General features: G+C 38.1%; 1 protein-coding gene across 1 annotated transcript in view; it reads right to left on the bottom strand.

Moving 5' to 3' along the window:
* LOC133555734 (inactive rhomboid protein 1-like) overlaps positions 1-22,579 on the bottom strand; it is a 68,341-nt gene that overhangs the window by 7,612 nt on the left and 38,150 nt on the right. Inside the window, 3 exon segments of the mRNA XM_061905044.1 lie at positions 16,304-16,404; positions 16,475-16,550; positions 16,610-16,704. Of these exon segments, the coding sequence (XP_061761028.1) occupies positions 16,304-16,404; positions 16,475-16,550; positions 16,610-16,704 (272 nt within the window).

Below are 22,579 nucleotides of genomic sequence, written 5' to 3'. Positions count from 1 at the left end.
GAAGCTAAAGTGCACGTGCTAGTGAAGCTAAAGTGCACGTGCTAGAGAAGCTAAAGTGCAAGTGCTAGTGAAGCTAAAGTGCACGTGCTAGTGAAGCTAAAGTGCACGTGCTAGAGAAGCTAAAGTGCAAGTGCTAGAGAAGCTAAAGTGCACGTGCTAGAGAAGCTAAAGTGCACGTGCTAGTGAAGCTAAAGTGGCACGTGCTAGAGAAGCTAAAGTGCACGTGCTAGTGAAGCTAAAGTGCACGTGCTAGTGAAGCTAAAGTGCACGTGCTAGTGAAGCTAAAGTGCACGTGCTAGAGAAGCTAAAGTGCAAGTGCTAGAGAAGCTAAAGTGCACGTGCTAGAGAAGCTAAAGTGCACGTGCTAGAGAAGCTAAAGTGCACGTGCTAGTGAAGGTAGAGTGCATGTGCTAGTGAAGCTAAAGTGCACGTGCTAGAGAAGGTAGAGTGCACTTGCTAGTGAAGCTAAAGTGCACGTGCTAGAGAAGCTAAAGTGCACGTGCTAGAGAAGTTAATCCTCCACTGCAGACTTGACTTAGTCACACTCTCAATATGAGTGAAGCTTAATGAGGACACTTTCTTTAATTAGCAAAGCAAAAACCTGATGAGGTCGCCTTAACTGAGGTCAGCTCTTTCTTTCTGCGCACGCACGCACACACACACACACACACACACACACACACACACACACACACACACACACACACACACACACACACACACACACACACACACACACACACACACACACACACACACACACACACCTCAAGAAATACATGCAGCCTATGACAAATGTGCATTTAATTTCCAGTGGCCTAAGAGTGGGACTGTATCATAGCAAGCAGCCTTTCTATCAATCAATCAATCAGTCAATGTTTATTTATATAGCTCTAAATCACAAATGTCTCAAAGGGCTGTACAAACCATTACGACTACGACATCCTCGGAAGAACCCACAAATTTATTAATATTGTCATCCCCTCAGGCAGCTCATGAGGTGAAGCACAATATTACAAACCGCTGACAGTCATGAACCCCTCTCAGACCTCCCAGACAGTGTCAGTCATGAACCCCTCTCAGACAGTGTCAGTCATGAACCCCTCCCAGACAGTGTCAGCCATGAACCCCTCCCAGACAGTGTCAGTCATGAACCCCTCCCAGACAGTGTCAGTCATGAACCCCTCTCAGACAGTGTCAGTCATGAACCCCAATGTTTTTGTCAAGTTGCTACTCTTGCACTGCATCTTAAATGGGTATTGCACTTTTTTTTGGAATTGTGTCTATTATACAGTACAATCCTCATGTAAAAGAGGAACACATATATTATTCTTTTTTATGCATTCTAAATATTAAATCAAAGTGATCAAAAGTCAGCTTACAACAGATTTATGGAAGCCACCTATAAAATCTTTAAAAACATCCAAACACCTTCCTTAGGGTTTCATATACATGATGTAAGTATATATGTAGTATCTAGTAACATTCATAATAACATGTAATATATACATAATGTAAGTATATATGTAGTATCTAGTAACATTCATAATAACATGTCATATATACATGATGTAAGTATATATGTCGTGTAGTAACATTCATAATAACATGTAATATATACATGATGTAAGTATATATGTAGTATCTAGTAACATTCATAATAACATGTAATATATACATGATGTAAGTATATATGTAGTATCTAGTAACATTCATAATAACATGTAATATATACATAATGTAAGTATATATGTAGTATCTAGTAAAATTCATAATAACATGTAATATATACATGATGTAAGTATATATGTAGTATCTAGTAACATTCATAATAACATGTCATATATACATGATGTAAGTATATATGTCGTGTAGTAACATTCATAATAACATGTAATATATACATGATGTAAGTATATATGTAGTATCTAGTAACATTCATAATAACATGTCATATATACATGATGTAAGTATATATGTCATGTAGTAACATTCATAATAACTTGTAATATATACATGATGTAAGTATATATGTAGTATCTAGTAACATTCATAATAACATGTAATATGTACATGATGTAAGTATATATGTAGTATCTAGTAACATTCATAATAACATGTAATATATACATGATGTAAGTATATATGTCATGTAGTAACATTCATAATAACATGTAATATATACATGATGTAAGTATATATGTCATGTAGTAACATTCATAATAACATGTAATATATACATGATGTAAGTATATATGTAGTATCTAGTAACATTCATAATAACTTGTAATATATACATGATGTAAGTATATATGTAGTATCTAGTAACATTCATAATAACTTGTAATATATACATGATGTAAGTATATATGTCATGTAGTAACATTCATAATAACATGTAATATATATATGATGTAAGTATATATGTCATGTAGTAACATTCATAATAACATGTAATATATACATGATGTAAGTATATATGTAGTATCTAGTAACATTCATAATAACATGTAATATATACATGATGTAAGTATATATGTCATGTAGTAACATTCATAATAACATGTAATATATACATGATGTAAGTATATATGTAGTATCTAGTAACATTCATAATAACATGTCATATATACATGATGTAAGTATATATGTCATGTAGTAACATTCATAATAACATGTAATATATACATGATGTAAGTATATATGTAGTATCTAGTAACATTCATAATAACTTGTAATATATACATGATGTAAGTATATATGTAGTATCTAGTAACATTCATAATAACTTGTAATATATACATGATGTAAGTATATATGTCATGTAGTAACATTCATAATAACATGTAATATATATATGATGTAAGTATATATGTAGTATCTAGTAACATTCATAATAACATGTAATATATACATGATGTAAGTATATATGTAGTATCTAGTAACATTCATAATAACATGTCATATATACATGATGTAAGTATATATGTCATGTAGTAACATTCATAATAACATGTAATATATACATGATGTAAGTATATATGTAGTATCTAGTAACATTCATAATAACATGTAATATATACATGATGTAAGTATATATGTAGTATCTAGTAACATTCATAATAACTTGTAATATATACATGATGTAAGTATATATGTCATGTAGTAACATTCATAATAACATGTAATATATACATGATGTAAGTATATATGTAGTATCTAGTAACATTCATAATAACTTGTAATATATACATGATGTAAGTATATATGTAGTATCTAGTAACATTCATAATAACTTGTAATATATACATGATGTAAGTATATATGTAGTATCTAGTAACATTCATAATAACTTGTAATATATACATGATGTAAGTATATATGTCATGTAGTAACATTCATAATAACATGTAATATATACATTATGTAAGTATATATGTAGTATCTAGTAACATTCATAATAACATGTCATATATACATGATGTAAGTATATATGTCATGTAGTAACATTCATAATAACATGTAATATATACATGATGTAAGTATATATGTAGTATCTAGTAACATTCATAATAACATGTCATATATACATGATGTAAGTATATATGTAGTATCTAGTAACATTCATAATAACTTGTAATATATACATGATGTAAGTATAAATGTAGTATCTAGTAACATTCATAATAACATGTAATATATACATGATGTAAGTATAAATGTAGTATCTAGTAACATTCATAATAACTTGTAATATATACATGATGTAAGTATATATGTCATGTAGTAACATTCATAATAACATGTAATATATACATGATGTAAGTATATATGTAGTATCTAGTAACATTCATAATAACATGTAATATATACATGATGTAAGTATATATGTCATGTAGTAACATTCATAATAACATGTAATATATACATGATGTAAGTATATATGTAGTATCTAGTAACATTCATAATAACATGTAATATATACATGATGTAAGTATATATGTCATGTAGTAACATTCATAATAACATGTAATATATACATGATGTAAGTATATATGTCATGTAGTAACATTCATAATAACATGTAATATATACATGATGTAAGTGTATATGTCATGTAGTAACATTCATAATAACATGTAATATATACATGATGTAAGTATATATGTAGTATCTAGTAACATTCATAATAACATGTCATATATACATGATGTAAGTATATATGTCATGTAGTAACATTCATAATAACATGTAATATATACATGATGTAAGTATATATGTAGTATCTAGTAACATTCATAATAACATGTAATATATACATGATGTAAGTATATATGTCATGTAGTAACATTCATAATAACATGTAATATATACATGATGTAAGTATATATGTAGTATCTAGTAACATTCATAATAACTTGTAATATATACATGATGTAAGTATATACGTCATGTAGTAACATTCATAATAACTTGTAATATATACATGATGTAAGTATATATGTCATGTAGTAACATTCATAATAACATGTAATATATACATGATGTAAGTATATATGTAGTATCTAGTAACATTCATAATAACTTGTAATATATACATGATGTAAGTATATATGTAGTATCTAGTAACATTCATAATAACTTGTAATATATACATGATGTAAGTATATATGTAGTATCTAGTAACATTCATAATAACTTGTAATATATACATGATGTAAGTATATATGTCATGTAGTAACATTCATAATAACATGTAATATATACATGATGTAAGTATATATGTAGTATCTAGTAACATTCATAATAACATGTCATATATACATGATGTAAGTATATATGTCATGTAGTAACATTCATAATAACATGTAATATATACATGATGTAAGTATATATGTAGTATCTAGTAACATTCATAATAACATGTCATATATACATGATGTAAGTATATATGTAGTATCTAGTAACATTCATAATAACTTGTAATATATACATGATGTAAGTATAAATGTAGTATCTAGTAACATTCATAATAACATGTAATATATACATGATGTAAGTATAAATGTAGTATCTAGTAACATTCATAATAACTTGTAATATATACATGATGTAAGTATATATGTCATGTAGTAACATTCATAATAACATGTAATATATACATGATGTAAGTATATATGTAGTATCTAGTAACATTCATAATAACATGTAATATATACATGATGTAAGTATATATGTCATGTAGTAACATTCATAATAACATGTAATATATACATGATGTAAGTATATATGTAGTATCTAGTAACATTCATAATAACATGTAATATATACATGATGTAAGTATATATGTCATGTAGTAACATTCATAATAACATGTAATATATACATGATGTAAGTATATATGTAGTATCTAGTAACATTCATAATAACTTGTAATATATACATGATGTAAGTATAAATGTAGTATCTAGTAACATTCATAATAACATGTAATATATACATGATGTAAGTATAAATGTAGTATCTAGTAACATTCATAATAACATGTAATAGATCAGGGGTCTCAGACTCGCGGCCCGTGAGACATTATTCTGCGACAAGGAATACAATTTGAAAGGTCATTAAAGAAGTAGACATGCTGAGGAGGATGCAACATTTGTTTTTAAAGAAATCTTTTCTTGCAGCCCAGCCTCACCCAGACTCTGTTTCCAGTCTGCGGTGACTTGGACACCCCTCCCTGCTTTACATCAAGAATGGCAACATGTCAACATTGGCAACATGTCAACATTGGCAACATGTCAACATTGGCAACATGTCAACATTGGCAACATGTCAAGATTGGCAACATGTCAACATTGGCAACATGTCAACAGTGACATCATGTCAACATTGGCAACATGTCAAGATTGGCAACATGTCAACATTGGCAACATGTCAACATTGGCAACATGTCAACATTGGCAACATGTCAACATTGGCAACATGTCAAGATTGGCAACATGTCAACATTGGCAACATGTCAACAGTGACATCATGTCAACATTGGCAACATGTCAAGATTGGCAACATGTCAACATTGGCAACATGTCAACATTGGCAACATGTCAACAGTGACATCATGTCAACATTGGCAACATGTCAAGATTGGCAACATGTCAACATTGGCAACATGTCAACATTGGCAACATGTCAACATTGGCAACATGTCAACAGTGGCAACATGTCAACATTGGCAACATGTCAACAGTGACATCATGTCAACATTGGCAACATGTCAAGATTGGCAACATGTCAACATTGGCAACATGTCAACATTGGCAACATGTCAAGATTGGCAACATGTCAACATTGGCAACATGTCAACAGTGGCAACATGTCAACATTGGCAACATGTCAACAGTGACATCATGTCAACATTGGCAACATGTCAACATTGGCAACATGTCAACATTGGCAACATGTCAAGATTGGCAACATGTCAACAGTGACATCATGTCAACATTGGCAACATGTCAACATTGGCAACATGTCAACAGTGACATCATGTCAACATTGGCAACATGTCAACAGTGGCAACATGTCAACAGTGGCAACATGTCAACAGTGACATGTCAACATTGGCAACATGTAAAGATTGGCAACATGTCAACATTGGCAACATGTCAACATTGGCAACATGTCAACAGTGGCATCATGTCAACATTGGCAACATGTCAAGATTGGCAACATGTCAACATTGGCAACATGTCAACAGTGACATCATGTCAACATTGGCAACATGTCAAGATTGGCAACATGTCAACATTGGCAACATGTCAACATTGGCAACATGTCAACATTGGCAACATGTCAACATTGGCAACATGTCAACATTGGCAACATGTCAACAGTGGCAACATGTCAACAGTGACATCATGTCAACATTGGCAACATGTCAAGATTGGCAACATGTCAACATTGGCAACATGTCAACATTGGCAACATGTCAAGATTGGCAACATGTCAACATTGGCAACATGTCAACATTGGCAACATGTCAACATTGGCAACATGTCAAGATTGGCAACATGTCAACATTGGCAACATGTCAACATTGGCAACATGTCAAGATTGGCAACATGTCAACATTGGCAACATGTCAACAGTGACATCATGTCAACATTGGCAACATGTCAACATTGGCAACATGTCAACATTGGCAACATGTCAAGATTGGCAACATGTCAACAGTGACATCATGTCAACATTGGCAACATGTCAACATTGGCAACATGTCAACAGTGACATCATGTCAACATTGGCAACATGTCAACAGTGGCAACATTGGCAACATGTCAACAGTGACATCATGTCAACATTGGCAACATGTCAAGATTGGCAACATGTCAACATTGGCAACATGTCAACAGTGGCAACATGTCAACAGTGACATCATGTCAATAGTGACATCATGTCAACATTGGCAACATGTCAAGATTGGCAACATGTCAACATTGGCAACATGTCAAGATTGGCAACATGTCAACAGTGACATAATGTCAACATTGGCAACATGTCAACAGTGACATCATGTCAACAGTGACATCATGTCAACATTGGCAACATGTCAACAGTGACATCATGTCAACATTGGCAACATGTCAACATTGGCAACATGTCAACATTGGCTACATGTCAACAGTGACATAATGTCAACATTGGCAACATGTCAACAGTGACATCATGTCAACATTGGCAACATGTCAAGATTGGCAACATGTCAACAGTGACAACATTGGCAACATGTCAACATGTCAACAGTGGCATCATGTCAACATTGGCAACATGTCAAGATTGGCAACATGTCAACATTGGCATCATGTCAACATTGGCAACATGTCAAGATTGGCAACATGTCAACATTGGCAACATGTCAACATTGGCAACATGTCAACATTGGCAACATGTCAACAGTGACATCATGTCAACATTGGCAACATGTCAAGATTGGCAACATGTCAACATTGGCAACATGTCAACATTGGCAACATGTCAACATTGGCAACATGTCAACAGTGGCAACATGTCAACATTGGCAACATGTCAACAGTGACATCATGTCAACATTGGCAACATGTCAAGATTGGCAACATGTCAACATTGGCAACATGTCAACATTGGCAACATGTCAAGATTGGCAACATGTCAACATTGGCAACATGTCAACAGTGGCAACATGTCAACATTGGCAACATGTCAACAGTGACATCATGTCAACATTGGCAACATGTCAACATTGGCAACATGTCAACATTGGCAACATGTCAAGATTGGCAACATGTCAACAGTGACATCATGTCAACATTGGCAACATGTCAACATTGGCAACATGTCAAGATTGGCAACATGTCAACATTGGCAACATGTCAACATTGGCAACATGTCAACATTGGCAACATGTCAAGATTGGCAACATGTCAACATTGGCAACATGTCAACATTGGCAACATGTCAAGATTGGCAACATGTCAACATTGGCAACATGTCAACAGTGACATCATGTCAACATTGGCAACATGTCAACATTGGCAACATGTCAACATTGGCAACATGTCAAGATTGGCAACATGTCAACAGTGACATCATGTCAACATTGGCAACATGTCAACATTGGCAACATGTCAACAGTGACATCATGTCAACATTGGCAACATGTCAACAGTGGCAACATTGGCAACATGTCAACAGTGACATCATGTCAACATTGGCAACATGTCAAGATTGGCAACATGTCAACATTGGCAACATGTCAACAGTGGCAACATGTCAACAGTGACATCATGTCAATAGTGACATCATGTCAACATTGGCAACATGTCAAGATTGGCAACATGTCAACATTGGCAACATGTCAAGATTGGCAACATGTCAACAGTGACATAATGTCAACATTGGCAACATGTCAACAGTGACATCATGTCAACAGTGACATCATGTCAACATTGGCAACATGTCAACAGTGACATCATGTCAACATTGGCAACATGTCAACATTGGCAACATGTCAACATTGGCTACATGTCAACAGTGACATAATGTCAACATTGGCAACATGTCAACAGTGACATCATGTCAACATTGGCAACATGTCAAGATTGGCAACATGTCAACAGTGACAACATTGGCAACATGTCAACATGTCAACAGTGGCATCATGTCAACATTGGCAACATGTCAAGATTGGCAACATGTCAACATTGGCATCATGTCAACATTGGCAACATGTCAAGATTGGCAACATGTCAACATTGGCAACATGTCAACATTGGCAACATGTCAACATTGGCAACATGTCAACAGTGACATCATGTCAACATTGGCAACATGTCAAGATTGGCAACATGTCAACATTGGCAACATGTCAACATTGGCAACATGTCAACATTGGCAACATGTCAACAGTGGCAACATGTCAACATTGGCAACATGTCAACAGTGACATCATGTCAACATTGGCAACATGTCAAGATTGGCAACATGTCAACATTGGCAACATGTCAACATTGGCAACATGTCAAGATTGGCAACATGTCAACATTGGCAACATGTCAACAGTGGCAACATGTCAACATTGGCAACATGTCAACAGTGACATCATGTCAACATTGGCAACATGTCAACATTGGCAACATGTCAACATTGGCAACATGTCAAGATTGGCAACATGTCAACAGTGACATCATGTCAACATTGGCAACATGTCAACATTGGCAACATGTCAACAGTGACATCATGTCAACATTGGCAACATGTCAACAGTGGCAACATGTCAACATTGGCAACATGTCAAGATTGGCAACATGTCAACATTGGCAACATGTCAAGATTGGCAACATGTCAACAGTGGCAACATGTCAACATTGGCAACATGTCAACAGTGGCAACATGTCAACATTGGCAACATGTCAATAGTGACATCATGTCAACATTGGCAACATGTCAAGATTGGCAACATGTCAACATTGGCAACATGTCAACATTGGCAACATGTCAAGATTGGCAACATGTCAACAGTGACATCATGTCAACAGTGACATCATGTCAACATTGGCAACATGTCAACAGTGACATCATGTCAACAGTGACATCATGTCAACATTGGCAACATGTCAACAGTGACATCATGTCAACATTGGCAACATGTCAACATTGGCAACATGTCAACATTGGCAACATGTCAACATTGGCTACATGTCAACAGTGACATAATGTCAACATTGGCAACATGTCAACAGTGGCAACATGTCAACATTGGCAACATGTCAACAGTGACATCATGTCAACATTGGCAACATGTCAAGATTGGCAACATGTCAACATTGGCAACATGTCAACATTGGCAACATGTCAAGATTGGCAACATGTCAACATTGGCAACATGTCAACAGTGGCAACATGTCAACATTGGCAACATGTCAACAGTGACATCATGTCAACATTGGCAACATGTCAACATTGGCAACATGTCAAGATTGGCAACATGTCAACAGTGACATCATGTCAACATTGGCAACATGTCAACATTGGCAACATGTCAACATTGGCAACATGTCAACAGTGGCAACATTGGCAACATGTCAACAGTGACATCATGTCAACATTGGCAACATGTCAAGATTGGCAACATGTCAACATTGGCAACATGTCAACAGTGGCAACATGTCAACATTGGCAACATGTCAATAGTGACATCATGTCAACATTGGCAACATGTCAAGATTGGCAACATGTCAACATTGGCAACATGTCAACAGTGACATCATGTCAACATTGGCAACATGTCAAGATTGGCAACATGTCAACATTGGCAACATGTCAACATTGGCAACATGTCAACAGTGACATCATGTCAACATTGGCAACATGTCAAGATTGGCAACATGTCAAGATTGGCAACATGTCAACATTGGCAACATGTCAACATTGGCAACATGTCAACAGTGGCAACATGTCAACATTGGCAACATGTCAACAGTGACATCATGTCAACATTGGCAACATGTCAAGATTGGCAACATGTCAACATTGGCAACATGTCAACATTGGCAACATGTCAAGATTGGCAACATGTCAACATTGGCAACATGTCAAGATTGGCAACATGTCAACATTGGCAACATGTCAACAGTGACATCATGTCAACATTGGCAACATGTCAACATTGGCAACATGTCAACATTGGCAACATGTCAAGATTGGCAACATGTCAACAGTGACATCATGTCAACATTGGCAACATGTCAACATTGGCAACATGTCAACAGTGACATCATGTCAACATTGGCAACATGTCAACATTGGCAACATGTCAACAGTGACATCATGTCAACATTGGCAACATGTCAACATTGGCAACATGTCAACATTGGCAACATGTCAAGATTGGCAACATGTCAACAGTGACATCATGTCAACATTGGCAACATGTCAACATTGGCAACATGTCAACAGTGACATCATGTCAACATTGGCAACATGTCAACATTGGCAACATGTCAACAGTGACATCATGTCAACATTGGCAACATGTCAAGATTGGCAACATGTCAACATTGGCAACATGTCAACAGTGGCAACATGTCAACATTGGCAACATGTCAATAGTGACATCATGTCAACATTGGCAACATGTCAAGATTGGCAACATGTCAACATTGGCAACATGTCAAGATTGGCAACATGTCAACATTGGCAACATGTCAACAGTGACATCATGTCAACATTGGCAACATGTCAACATTGGCAACATGTCAACAGTGACATCATCTCAACATTGGCAACATGTCAACATTGGCAACATGTCAACATTGGCAACATGTCAACATTGGCAACATGTCAACATTGGCAACATGTCAACAGTGACATCATGTCAACATTGGCAACATGTCAAGATTGGCAACATGTCAACAGTGACAACATTGGCAACATGTCAACAGTGGCATCATGTCAAGATTGGCAACATGTCAAGATTGGCAACATGTCAACATTGGCAACATGTCAACAGTGACATCATGTCAACATTGGCAACATGTCAAGATTGGCAACATGTCAACATTGGCAACATGTCAACATTGGCAACATGTCAACAGTGACATCATGTCAACATTGGCAACATGTCAAGATTGGCAACATGTCAACATTGGCAACATGTCAACATTGGCAACATGTCAACATTGGCAACATGTCAACATTGGCAACATGTCAACAGTGGCAACATGTCAACATTGGCAACATGTCAACATTGGCAACATGTCAACATTGGCAACATGTCAAGATTGGCAACATGTCAACATTGGCAACATGTCAACAGTGGCAACATGTCAACATTGGCAACATGTCAACAGTGACATCATGTCAACATTGGCAACATGTCAACATTGGCAACATGTCAACATTGGCAACATGTCAAGATTGGCAACATGTCAACAGTGACATCATGTCAACATTGGCAACATGTCAACATTGGCAACATGTCAACAGTGACATCATGTCAACATTGGCAACATGTCAACAGTGGCAACATGTCAACATTGGCAACATGTCAACATTGGCAACATGTCAACATTGGCAACATGTCAACAGTGGCAACATGTCAACATTGGCAACATGTCAACAGTGGCAACATGTCAACATTGGCAACATGTCAATAGTGACATCATGTCAACATTGGCAACATGTCAAGATTGGCAACATGTCAACATTGGCAACATGTCAACATTGGCAACATGTCAAGATTGGCAACATGTCAACAGTGACATCATGTCAACAGTGACATCATGTCAACATTGGCAACATGTCAACAGTGACATCATGTCAACAGTGACATCATGTCAACATTGGCAACATGTCAACAGTGACATCATGTCAACATTGGCAACATGTCAACAGTGGCAACATGTCAACAGTGACATCATGTCAACAGTGGCAACATGTCAACAGTGGCAACATGTCAACATTGGCAACATGTCAACATTGGCAACATGTCAACAGTGGCAACATGTCAACATTGGCAACATGTCAACATTGGCAACATGTCAAGATTGGCAACATGTCAACATTGGCAACATGTCAACATTGGCAACATGTCAAGATTGGCAACATGTCAACAGTGACATCATGTCAACAGTGACATCATGTCAACATTGGCAACATGTCAACAGTGACATCATGTCAACAGTGACATCATGTCAACATTGGCAACATGTCAACAGTGACATCATGTCAACATTGGCAACATGTCAACAGTGACATCATGTCAACATTGGCAACATGTCAACAGTGGCAACATGTCAACAGTGGCAACATGTCAACATTGGCAACATGTCAACATTGGCAACATGTCAACAGTGGCAACATGTCAACATTGGCAACATGTCAACATTGGCAACATGTCAAGATTGGCAACATGTCAACAGTGACATCATGTCAACATTGGCAACATGTCAACATTGGCAACATGTCAACAGTGACATCATGTCAACATTGGCAACATGTCAACAGTGGCAACATTGGCAACATGTCAACAGTGACATCATGTCAACATTGGCAACATGTCAAGATTGGCAACATGTCAACATTGGCAACATGTCAACAGTGGCAACATGTCAACATTGGCAACATGTCAATAGTGACATCATGTCAACATTGGCAACATGTCAAGATTGGCAACATGTCAACATTGGCAACATGTCAAGATTGGCAACATGTCAACAGTGACATCATGTCAACAGTGACATCATGTCAACATTGGCAACATGTCAACAGTGACATCATGTCAACATTGGCAACATGTCAACAGTGACATCATGTCAACATTGGCAACATGTCAAGATTGGCAACATGTCAACAGTGACATCATGTCAACAGTGACATCATGTCAACATTGGCAACATGTCAACAGTGACATCATGTCAACATTGGCAACATGTCAACATTGGCAACATGTCAACATTGGCTACATGTCAACAGTGACATAATGTCAACATTGGCAACATGTCAACAGTGACATCATGTCAACATTGGCAACATGTCAAGATTGGCAACATGTCAACAGTGACAACATTGGCAACATGTCAACATGTCAACAGTGGCATCATGTCAACATTGGCAACATGTCAAGATTGGCAACATGTCAACATTGGCAACATGTCAACAGTGACATCATGTCAACATTGGCAACATGTCAAGATTGGCAACATGTCAACATTGGCAACATGTCAACATTGGCAACATGTCAACAGTGACATCATGTCAACATTGGCAACATGTCAAGATTGGCAACATGTCAACATTGGCAACATGTCAACATTGGCAACATGTCAACATTGGCAACATGTCAACATTGGCAACATGTCAACAGTGGCAACATGTCAACAGTGACATCATGTCAACATTGGCAACATGTCAAGATTGGCAACATGTCAACAGTGACATCATGTCAACATTGGCAACATGTCAAGATTGGCAACATGTCAACATTGGCAACATGTCAACATTGGCAACATGTCAAGATTGGCAACATGTCAACATTGGCAACATGTCAACAGTGGCAACATGTCAACATTGGCAACATGTCAACAGTGACATCATGTCAACATTGGCAACATGTCAACATTGGCAACATGTCAACATTGGCAACATGTCAAGATTGGCAACATGTCAACAGTGACATCATGTCAACATTGGCAACATGTCAACATTGGCAACATGTCAACAGTGACATCATGTCAACATTGGCAACATGTCAAGATTGGCAACATGTCAACATTGGCAACATGTCAACATTGGCAACATGTCAAGATTGGCAACATGTCAACATTGGCAACATGTCAACAGTGGCAACATGTCAACATTGGCAACATGTCAACAGTGACATCATGTCAACATTGGCAACATGTCAACATTGGCAACATGTCAACATTGGCAACATGTCAACATTGGCAACATGTCAACAGTGACATCATGTCAACATTGGCAACATGTCAACATTGGCAACATGTCAACAGTGACATCATGTCAACATTGGCAACATGTCAACAGTGGCAACATGTCAACATTGGCAACATGTCAACATTGGCAACATGTCAAGATTGGCAACATGTCAACAGTGACATCATGTCAACAGTGACATCATGTCAACATTGGCAACATGTCAACAGTGACATCATGTCAACAGTGACATCATGTCAACATTGGCAACATGTCAACAGTGACATCATGTCAACATTGGCAACATGTCAACAGTGACATCATGTCAACATTGGCAACATGTCAAGATTGGCAACATGTCAACAGTGACAACATTGGCAACATGTCAACATTGGCTACATGTCAACAGTGACATAATGTCAACATTGGCAACATGTCAAGATTGGCAACATGTCAACAGTGACATCATGTCAACATTGGCAACATGTCAACAGTGACATCATGTCAACATTGGCAACATGTCAACAGTGACATCATGTCAACATTGGCAACATGTCAACAGTGACATCATGTCAACATGTCAACAGTGACATCATGTCAACATGTCAACAGTGACATCATGTCAACATTGGCAACATGTCAACATTGGCAACATGTCAACAGTGACATCATGTCAACATTGGCAACATGTCAACAGTGACAACATTGGCAATATGTCAAAAGTGGCAACATGTCAACAGTGACAACATGTGAAGATTGGCAACATGTGAAGATTGGCAACATGTGAAGATTGGCAACATGTGAAGATTGGCAACATGTGAAGATTGGCAACATGTGAAGATTGGCAACATGTGAAGATTGGCAACATGTGAAGATTGGCAACATGTGAAGATTGGCAACATGTGAAGATTGGCAACATGTGAAGATTGGCAACATGTGAAGATTGGCAACATGTGAAGATTGGCAACATGTGAAGATTGGCAACATGTGAAGATTGGCAACATGTGAAGATGGTCTGTAAATAGTTAGTGTGTGCTGTAGCATGTAATAAGAATATTAGTCAAGATTTAAAGGGAGTGTTGTCACGGATACAAGAGAGGACCTCCCATTGGCTGCACGGTCTTGTATTCGCCTTTATTAGAGTTAGAATGTATTAAAAAAGTATGTTTTTGACAAGGATTATGAATGACAGACAAGATTCCAGGAAAAGTGCAGTTCCCACTAAGTGTGCGTTGAAGAAGAGCGCCACCATGTGGTGTATTTGCCACGCCGTACCAGCACAGCAAACACAGCAGCCACATGAAGAGATGTGGTTGCCATGGCAACATAGACTCACCCGGCATGCAGGAAAAGAGAGAGCCAGAGTCTGTAGAACTGATCTGGGATCTGAGGGTTGAGGAAAGGCAGCAGTCCGCACACGTCGTCCATGCAATGCACCTGCCACACACACACCTGGACATTAGCAGGCCACGCCTCCATATATGGGCAGAAGGATGTTTAGCCTCACTTGGGAGCAAAGAGTGGCTTCTTCGTGAAAGTAACCGTTCATGAAGTCACAATATTCCCGGGATGTGATTTCACACCTGGGAGAAGACAAGCACTCACTCAAAAGTCAGAATATTCATTTTCTTGCCATCCTCACCTTCCTTTGGTGCCGATGCAGCAAGGTCGTCCTGTGATGGTGCAGTCGATGTGAGGCAGGTTGGTGTGGTTCCCTGTGGTGTACCTGGTGCAGATCTACAGGCAGAGGCACACATTACACCTTTCACCTCAACATTCCAACTAACACTTCACACAGCCTTCAAAACTAACATGGATCCTGCTCACCTTTCCAACTAACACTTCACACAGCCTTCAAAACTAACAGGGATCCTGCTCACCTTTCCAACTAACACTTCACACAGCCTTCAAAACTAACAGGGATCCTGCTCACCTTTCCAACTAACACTTCACACAGCCTTCAAAACTAACAGGGATCCTGCTCACCTTTCCAACTAACACTTCACACAGCCTTCAAAACTAACAGGGATCCTGCTCACCTTTCCAACTAACACTTCACACAGCCTTCAAAACTAACAGGTATCCTGCTCACCTTTCCAACTAACACTTCACACAGCCTTCAAAACTAACATGGATCCTGCCAGGACACACTGGAGCCTTCTGGCTCATTTCCACAAGTTACCTGACCAAACATGGCAAACTCCTCACCCCTCTCTACCTACGGGCACGTTGGGGTGGACCTCATTCAAAATAAATAGTCTTCTTGCCTGACATTCAGCAGACATAGACTATATTGCCAAAAGTATTTGGCCACCTGCCTTGACTCATATATGAAGTTGAAGTGCCATCCCAGTCCTAACCCACTGGGTTTATATCATCTTTTGCAGCCATTACAGCTTCATCTCTTCTGGGAAGGCTGTCCACAAGGTTGCAGAGTGTCTTTATATCTTCTGGGAAGGCTGTCCACAAGGTTGCAGAGTGTCTTTATATCTTCTGGGAAGGCTGTCCACAAGGTTGCAGAGTGTCTTTATATCTTCTGGGAAGGCTGTCCACAAGGTTGCAGAGTGTCTTTATATCTTCTGGGAAGGCTGTCCACAAGGTTGTAGAGTGTCTTTATATCTTCTGGGAAGGCTGTCCACAAGGTTGCAGAGTGTCTTTATATCTTCTGGGAAGGCTGTCCACAAGGTTGCAGAGTGTCTTTATATCTTCTGGGAAGGCTGTCCACAAGGTTGTAGAGTGTCTTTATATCTTCTGGGAAGGCTGTCCACAAGGTTGCAGAGTGTCTTTATATCTTCTGGGAAGGCTGTCCACAAGGTTGTAGAGTGTCTTTATATCTTCTGGGAAGGCTGTCCACAAGGTTGCAGAGTGTCTTTATATCTTCTGGGAAGGCTGTCCACAAGGTTGCAGAGTGTGTTTATAGGGATGTTCGACCATTCTTCCAAAAGCTCATTGGTAAGGTCACACACTGATGTTGGCGGAGAAGGCCTGGGTCTAAGTCTCCCTTCTAATTCATCCCAAAGGTGTTCTACCTGGTTTAGGTCAGGACTCTGTGCAGGCCAGTCAAGTTCATCCACACCAGACTCTGTCATCCATGTCTTTATGGACCTTGCTCTGTGCACTGATGCACAGTCATGTTGGAAGAGGAAGGGGCCCGCTCCTAACTGTTTCCACAAGGTTGGCAACATGGAATTGTCCAAAATGTTTTGGTATCCTGGAGCATTCAAAGTTCCCTTCACCGGGACTAAGGGGCCAAGCCCAACTCCTGAAAAACAACCCCACACCATAATTCATCCTCCACCAAATTTCACACTCGGCACAATGCAGTCCAAAACATAGCGTTCTCCTGGCAACCTCCAAACCCAGACTGGTCCATCAGATTGCCAGATGGAAAAGTGTGATTCATCAGTCCAGAGAAGGTGTCTCCACTGCTCTAGAGTCTAGTGGTGATGTCCTTTACACCACTGCATCCCAGGCTTTGCATTGGACTTGCTGATGTATGGCTTGGATGCGGCAGCTCGGCCATGGAAACTCAATTCCACGAAGCTCTCTGCGTACTGTACGTGGGCTAATTGGAAGGTGACATGAAGTTTGGAGCCGTGTAGCAAGTGACTGGGCAGAAAGTCTTTGCACTATGCTGACCTCTCTGGCAGTTTACCTGGCATACCACTTACTGGCTGAGTTGCTGTTGTTCCCAAACTCTTCACTTTTCTTAGAACAAAGCCAACACTTTGGAATATTTAGGAGCGAGGAAATTTCCCGACTGGATTTGTTGCACAGGTGGCATCCTGTGACAGTTCCACGCTGGAAATCACTGAGAGCGGCCCATTCTGTCACAAATGTTTGTAGAAACAGTCTCCATGCCTACGTGCTTGATTTGATACACCGGGCCAATTGATTAGGACTCCTGGTTTGTAGAAACAGTCTCCATGCCTCAGTGCTGGATCTGATAGTATTATGTTGTATTATGTTGTACAGTGTGTTGTCCCACATTGTCCCATTAGCCACAAACACACTAATAAAAGTAATAGTATTCTGTTGTACAGTGTGTTGTCCCACATTGTCCCATTAGCCACAAACACACTAATAAAAGCAATAGTATTCTGTTGTACAGTGTGTTGTCCCACATTGTCCCATTAGCCACAAACACACTAATAAAAGCAATAGTATTATGTTGTACAGTGTGTTGTCCCACATTGTCCCATTAGCCACAAACACACTAATAAAAGCAATAGTATTATGTTGAACAGTGTGTTGTCCCACATTGTCCCATTAGCCACAAACACACTAATAAAAGCAATAGTATTATGTTGTACAGTGTGTTGTCCCACATTGTCCCATTAGCCACAAACACACTAATAAAAGCAATAGTATTATGTTGTACAGTGTGTTGTCCCACATTGTCCCATTAGCCACAAACACACTAATAAAAGCAATAGTATTATGTTGTACAGTGTGTTGTCCCACATTGTCCCATTAGCCACAAACACACTAATAAAAGCAATAGTATTATGTTGAACAGTGTGTTGTCCCACATTGTCCCATTAGCCACAAACACACTAATAAAAGCAATAGTATTATGTTGTACAGTGTGTTGTCCCACATTGTCCCATTAGCCACAAACACACTAATAAAAGCAATAGTATTATGTTGTACAGTGTGTTGTCCCACATTGTCCCATTAGCCACAAACACACTAATAAAAGCAATAGTATTCTGTTGTACAGTGTGTTGTCCCACATTGTCCCATTAGCCACAAACACACTAATAAAAGCAATAGTATTATGTTGTACAGTGTGTTGTCCCACATTGTCCCATTAGCCACAAACACACTAATAAAAGCAATAGTATTCTGTTGTACAGTGTGTTGTCCCACATTGTCCCATTAGCCACAAACACACTAATAAAAGCAATAGTATTCTGTTGTACAGTGTGTTGTCCCACATTGTCCCATTAGCCACAAACACACTAATAAAAGCAATAGTATTCTGTTGTACAGTGTGTTGTCCCACATTGTCCCATTAGCCACAAACACACTAATAAAAGCAATAGTATTATGTTGTACAGTGTGTTGTCCCACATTGTCCCATTAGCCACAAACACACTAATAAAAGCAATAGTATTATGTTGTACAGTGTGTTGTCCCACATTGTCCCATTAGCCACAAACACACTAATAAAAGCAATAGTATTCTGTTGAACAGTGTGTTGTCCCACATTGTCCCATTAGCCACAAACACACTAATAAAAGCAATAGTATTATGTTGTACAGTGTGTTGTCCCACATTGTCCCATTAGCCACAAACACACTAATAAAAGCAATAGTATTCTGTTGAACAGTGTGTTGTCCCACATTGTCCCATTAGCCACAAACACACTAATAAAAGCAATAGTATTATGTTGTACAGTGTGTTGTCCCACATTGTCCCATTAGCCACAAACACACTAATAAAAGCAATAGTATTATGTTGTACAGTGTGTTGTCCCACATTGTCCCATTAGCCACAAACACACTAATAAAAGCAATAGTATTCTGTTGAACAGTGTGTTGTCCCACATTGTCCCATTAGCCACAAACACACTAATAAAAGCAATAGTATTATGTTGTACAGTGTGTTGTCCCACATTGTCCCATTAGCCACAAACACACTAATAAAAGCAATAGTATTATGTTGTACAGTGTGTTGTCCCACATTGTCCCATTAGCCACAAACACACTAATAAAAGCAATAGTATTATGTTGTACAGTGTGTTGTCCCACATTGTCCCATTAGCCACAAACACACTAATAAAAGCAATAGTATTCTGTTGAACAGTGTGTTGTCCCACATTGTCCCATTAGCCACAAACACACTAATAAAAGCAATAGTATTATGTTGTACAGTGTGTTGTCCCACATTGTCCCATTAGCCACAAACACACTAATAAAAGCAATAGTATTATGTTGTACAGTGTGTTGTCCCACATTGTCCCATTAGCCACAAACACACTAATAAAAGCAATAGTATTCTGTTGTACAGTGTGTTGTCCCACATTGTCCCATTAGCCACAAACACACTAATAAAAGCAATAGTATTCTGTTGTACAGTGTGTTGTCCCACATTGTCCCATTAGCCACAAACACACTAATAAAAGCAATAGTATTATGTTGTACAGTGTGTTGTCCCACATTGTCCCATTAGCCACAAACACACTAATAAAAGCAATAGTATTATGTTGTACAGTGTGTTGTCCCACATTGTCCCATTAGCCACAAACACACTAATAAAAGCAATAGTATTCTGTTGAACAGTGTGTTGTCCCACATTGTCCCATTAGCCACAAACACACTAATAAAAGCAATAGTATTATGTTGTACAGTGTGTTGTCCCACATTGTCCCATTAGCCACAAACACACTAATAAAAGCAATAGTATTCTGTTGAACAGTGTGTTGTCCCACATTGTCCCATTAGCCACAAACACACTAATAAAAGCAATAGTATTATGTTGTACAGTGTGTTGTCCCACATTGTCCCATTAGCCACAAACACACTAATAAAAGCAATAGTATTATGTTGTACAGTGTGTTGTCCCACATTGTCCCATTAGCCACAAACACACTAATAAAAGCAATAGTATTCTGTTGAACAGTGTGTTGTCCCACATTGTCCCATTAGCCACAAACACACTAATAAAAGCAATAGTATTATGTTGTACAGTGTGTTGTCCCACATTGTCCCATTAGCCACAAACACACTAATAAAAGCAATAGTATTATGTTGTACAGTGTGTTGTCCCACATTGTCCCATTAGCCACAAACACACTAATAAAAGCAATAGTATTATGTTGTACAGTGTGTTGTCCCACATTGTCCCATTAGCCACAAACACACTAATAAAAGCAATAGTATTATGTTGTACAGTGTGTTGTCCCACATTGTCCCATTAGCCACAAACACACTAATAAAAGCAATAGTATTATGTTGTACAGTGTGTTGTCCCACATTGTCCCATTAGCCACAAACACACTAATAAAAGCAATAGTATTCTGTTGTACAGTGTGTTGTCCCACATTGTCCCATTAGCCACAAACACACTAATAAAAGCAATAGTATTATGTTGTACAGTGTGTTGTCCCACATTGTCCCATTAGCCACAAACACACTAATAAAAGCAATAGTATTATGTTGTACAGTGTGTTGTCCCACATTGTCCCATTAGCCACAAACACACTAATAAAAGCAATAGTATTATGTTGTACAGTGTGTTGTCCCACATTGTCCCATTAGCCACAAACACACTAATAAAAGCAATAGTATTATGTTGTACAGTGTGTTGTCCCACATTGTCCCATTAGCCACAAACACACTAATAAAAGCAATAGTATTCTGTTGTACAGTGTGTTGTCCCACATTGTCCCATTAGCCACAAACACACTAATAAAAGCAATAGTATTATGTTGTACAGTGTGTTGTCCCACATTGTCCCATTAGCCACAAACACACTAATAAAAGCAATAGTATTCTGTTGTACAGTGTGTTGTCCCACATTGTCCCATTAGCCACAAACACACTAATAAAAGCAATAGTATTATGTTGTACAGTGTGTTGTCCCACATTGTCCCATTAGCCACAAA

The sequence above is a fragment of the Nerophis ophidion genome, linkage group LG07 (genome assembly GCF_033978795.1).
Source record: "Nerophis ophidion isolate RoL-2023_Sa linkage group LG07, RoL_Noph_v1.0, whole genome shotgun sequence".
Taxonomy (NCBI): Eukaryota; Metazoa; Chordata; class Actinopteri; order Syngnathiformes; family Syngnathidae; genus Nerophis; species Nerophis ophidion.
This window is presented reverse-complemented; position numbering and strand designations above follow the sequence as displayed.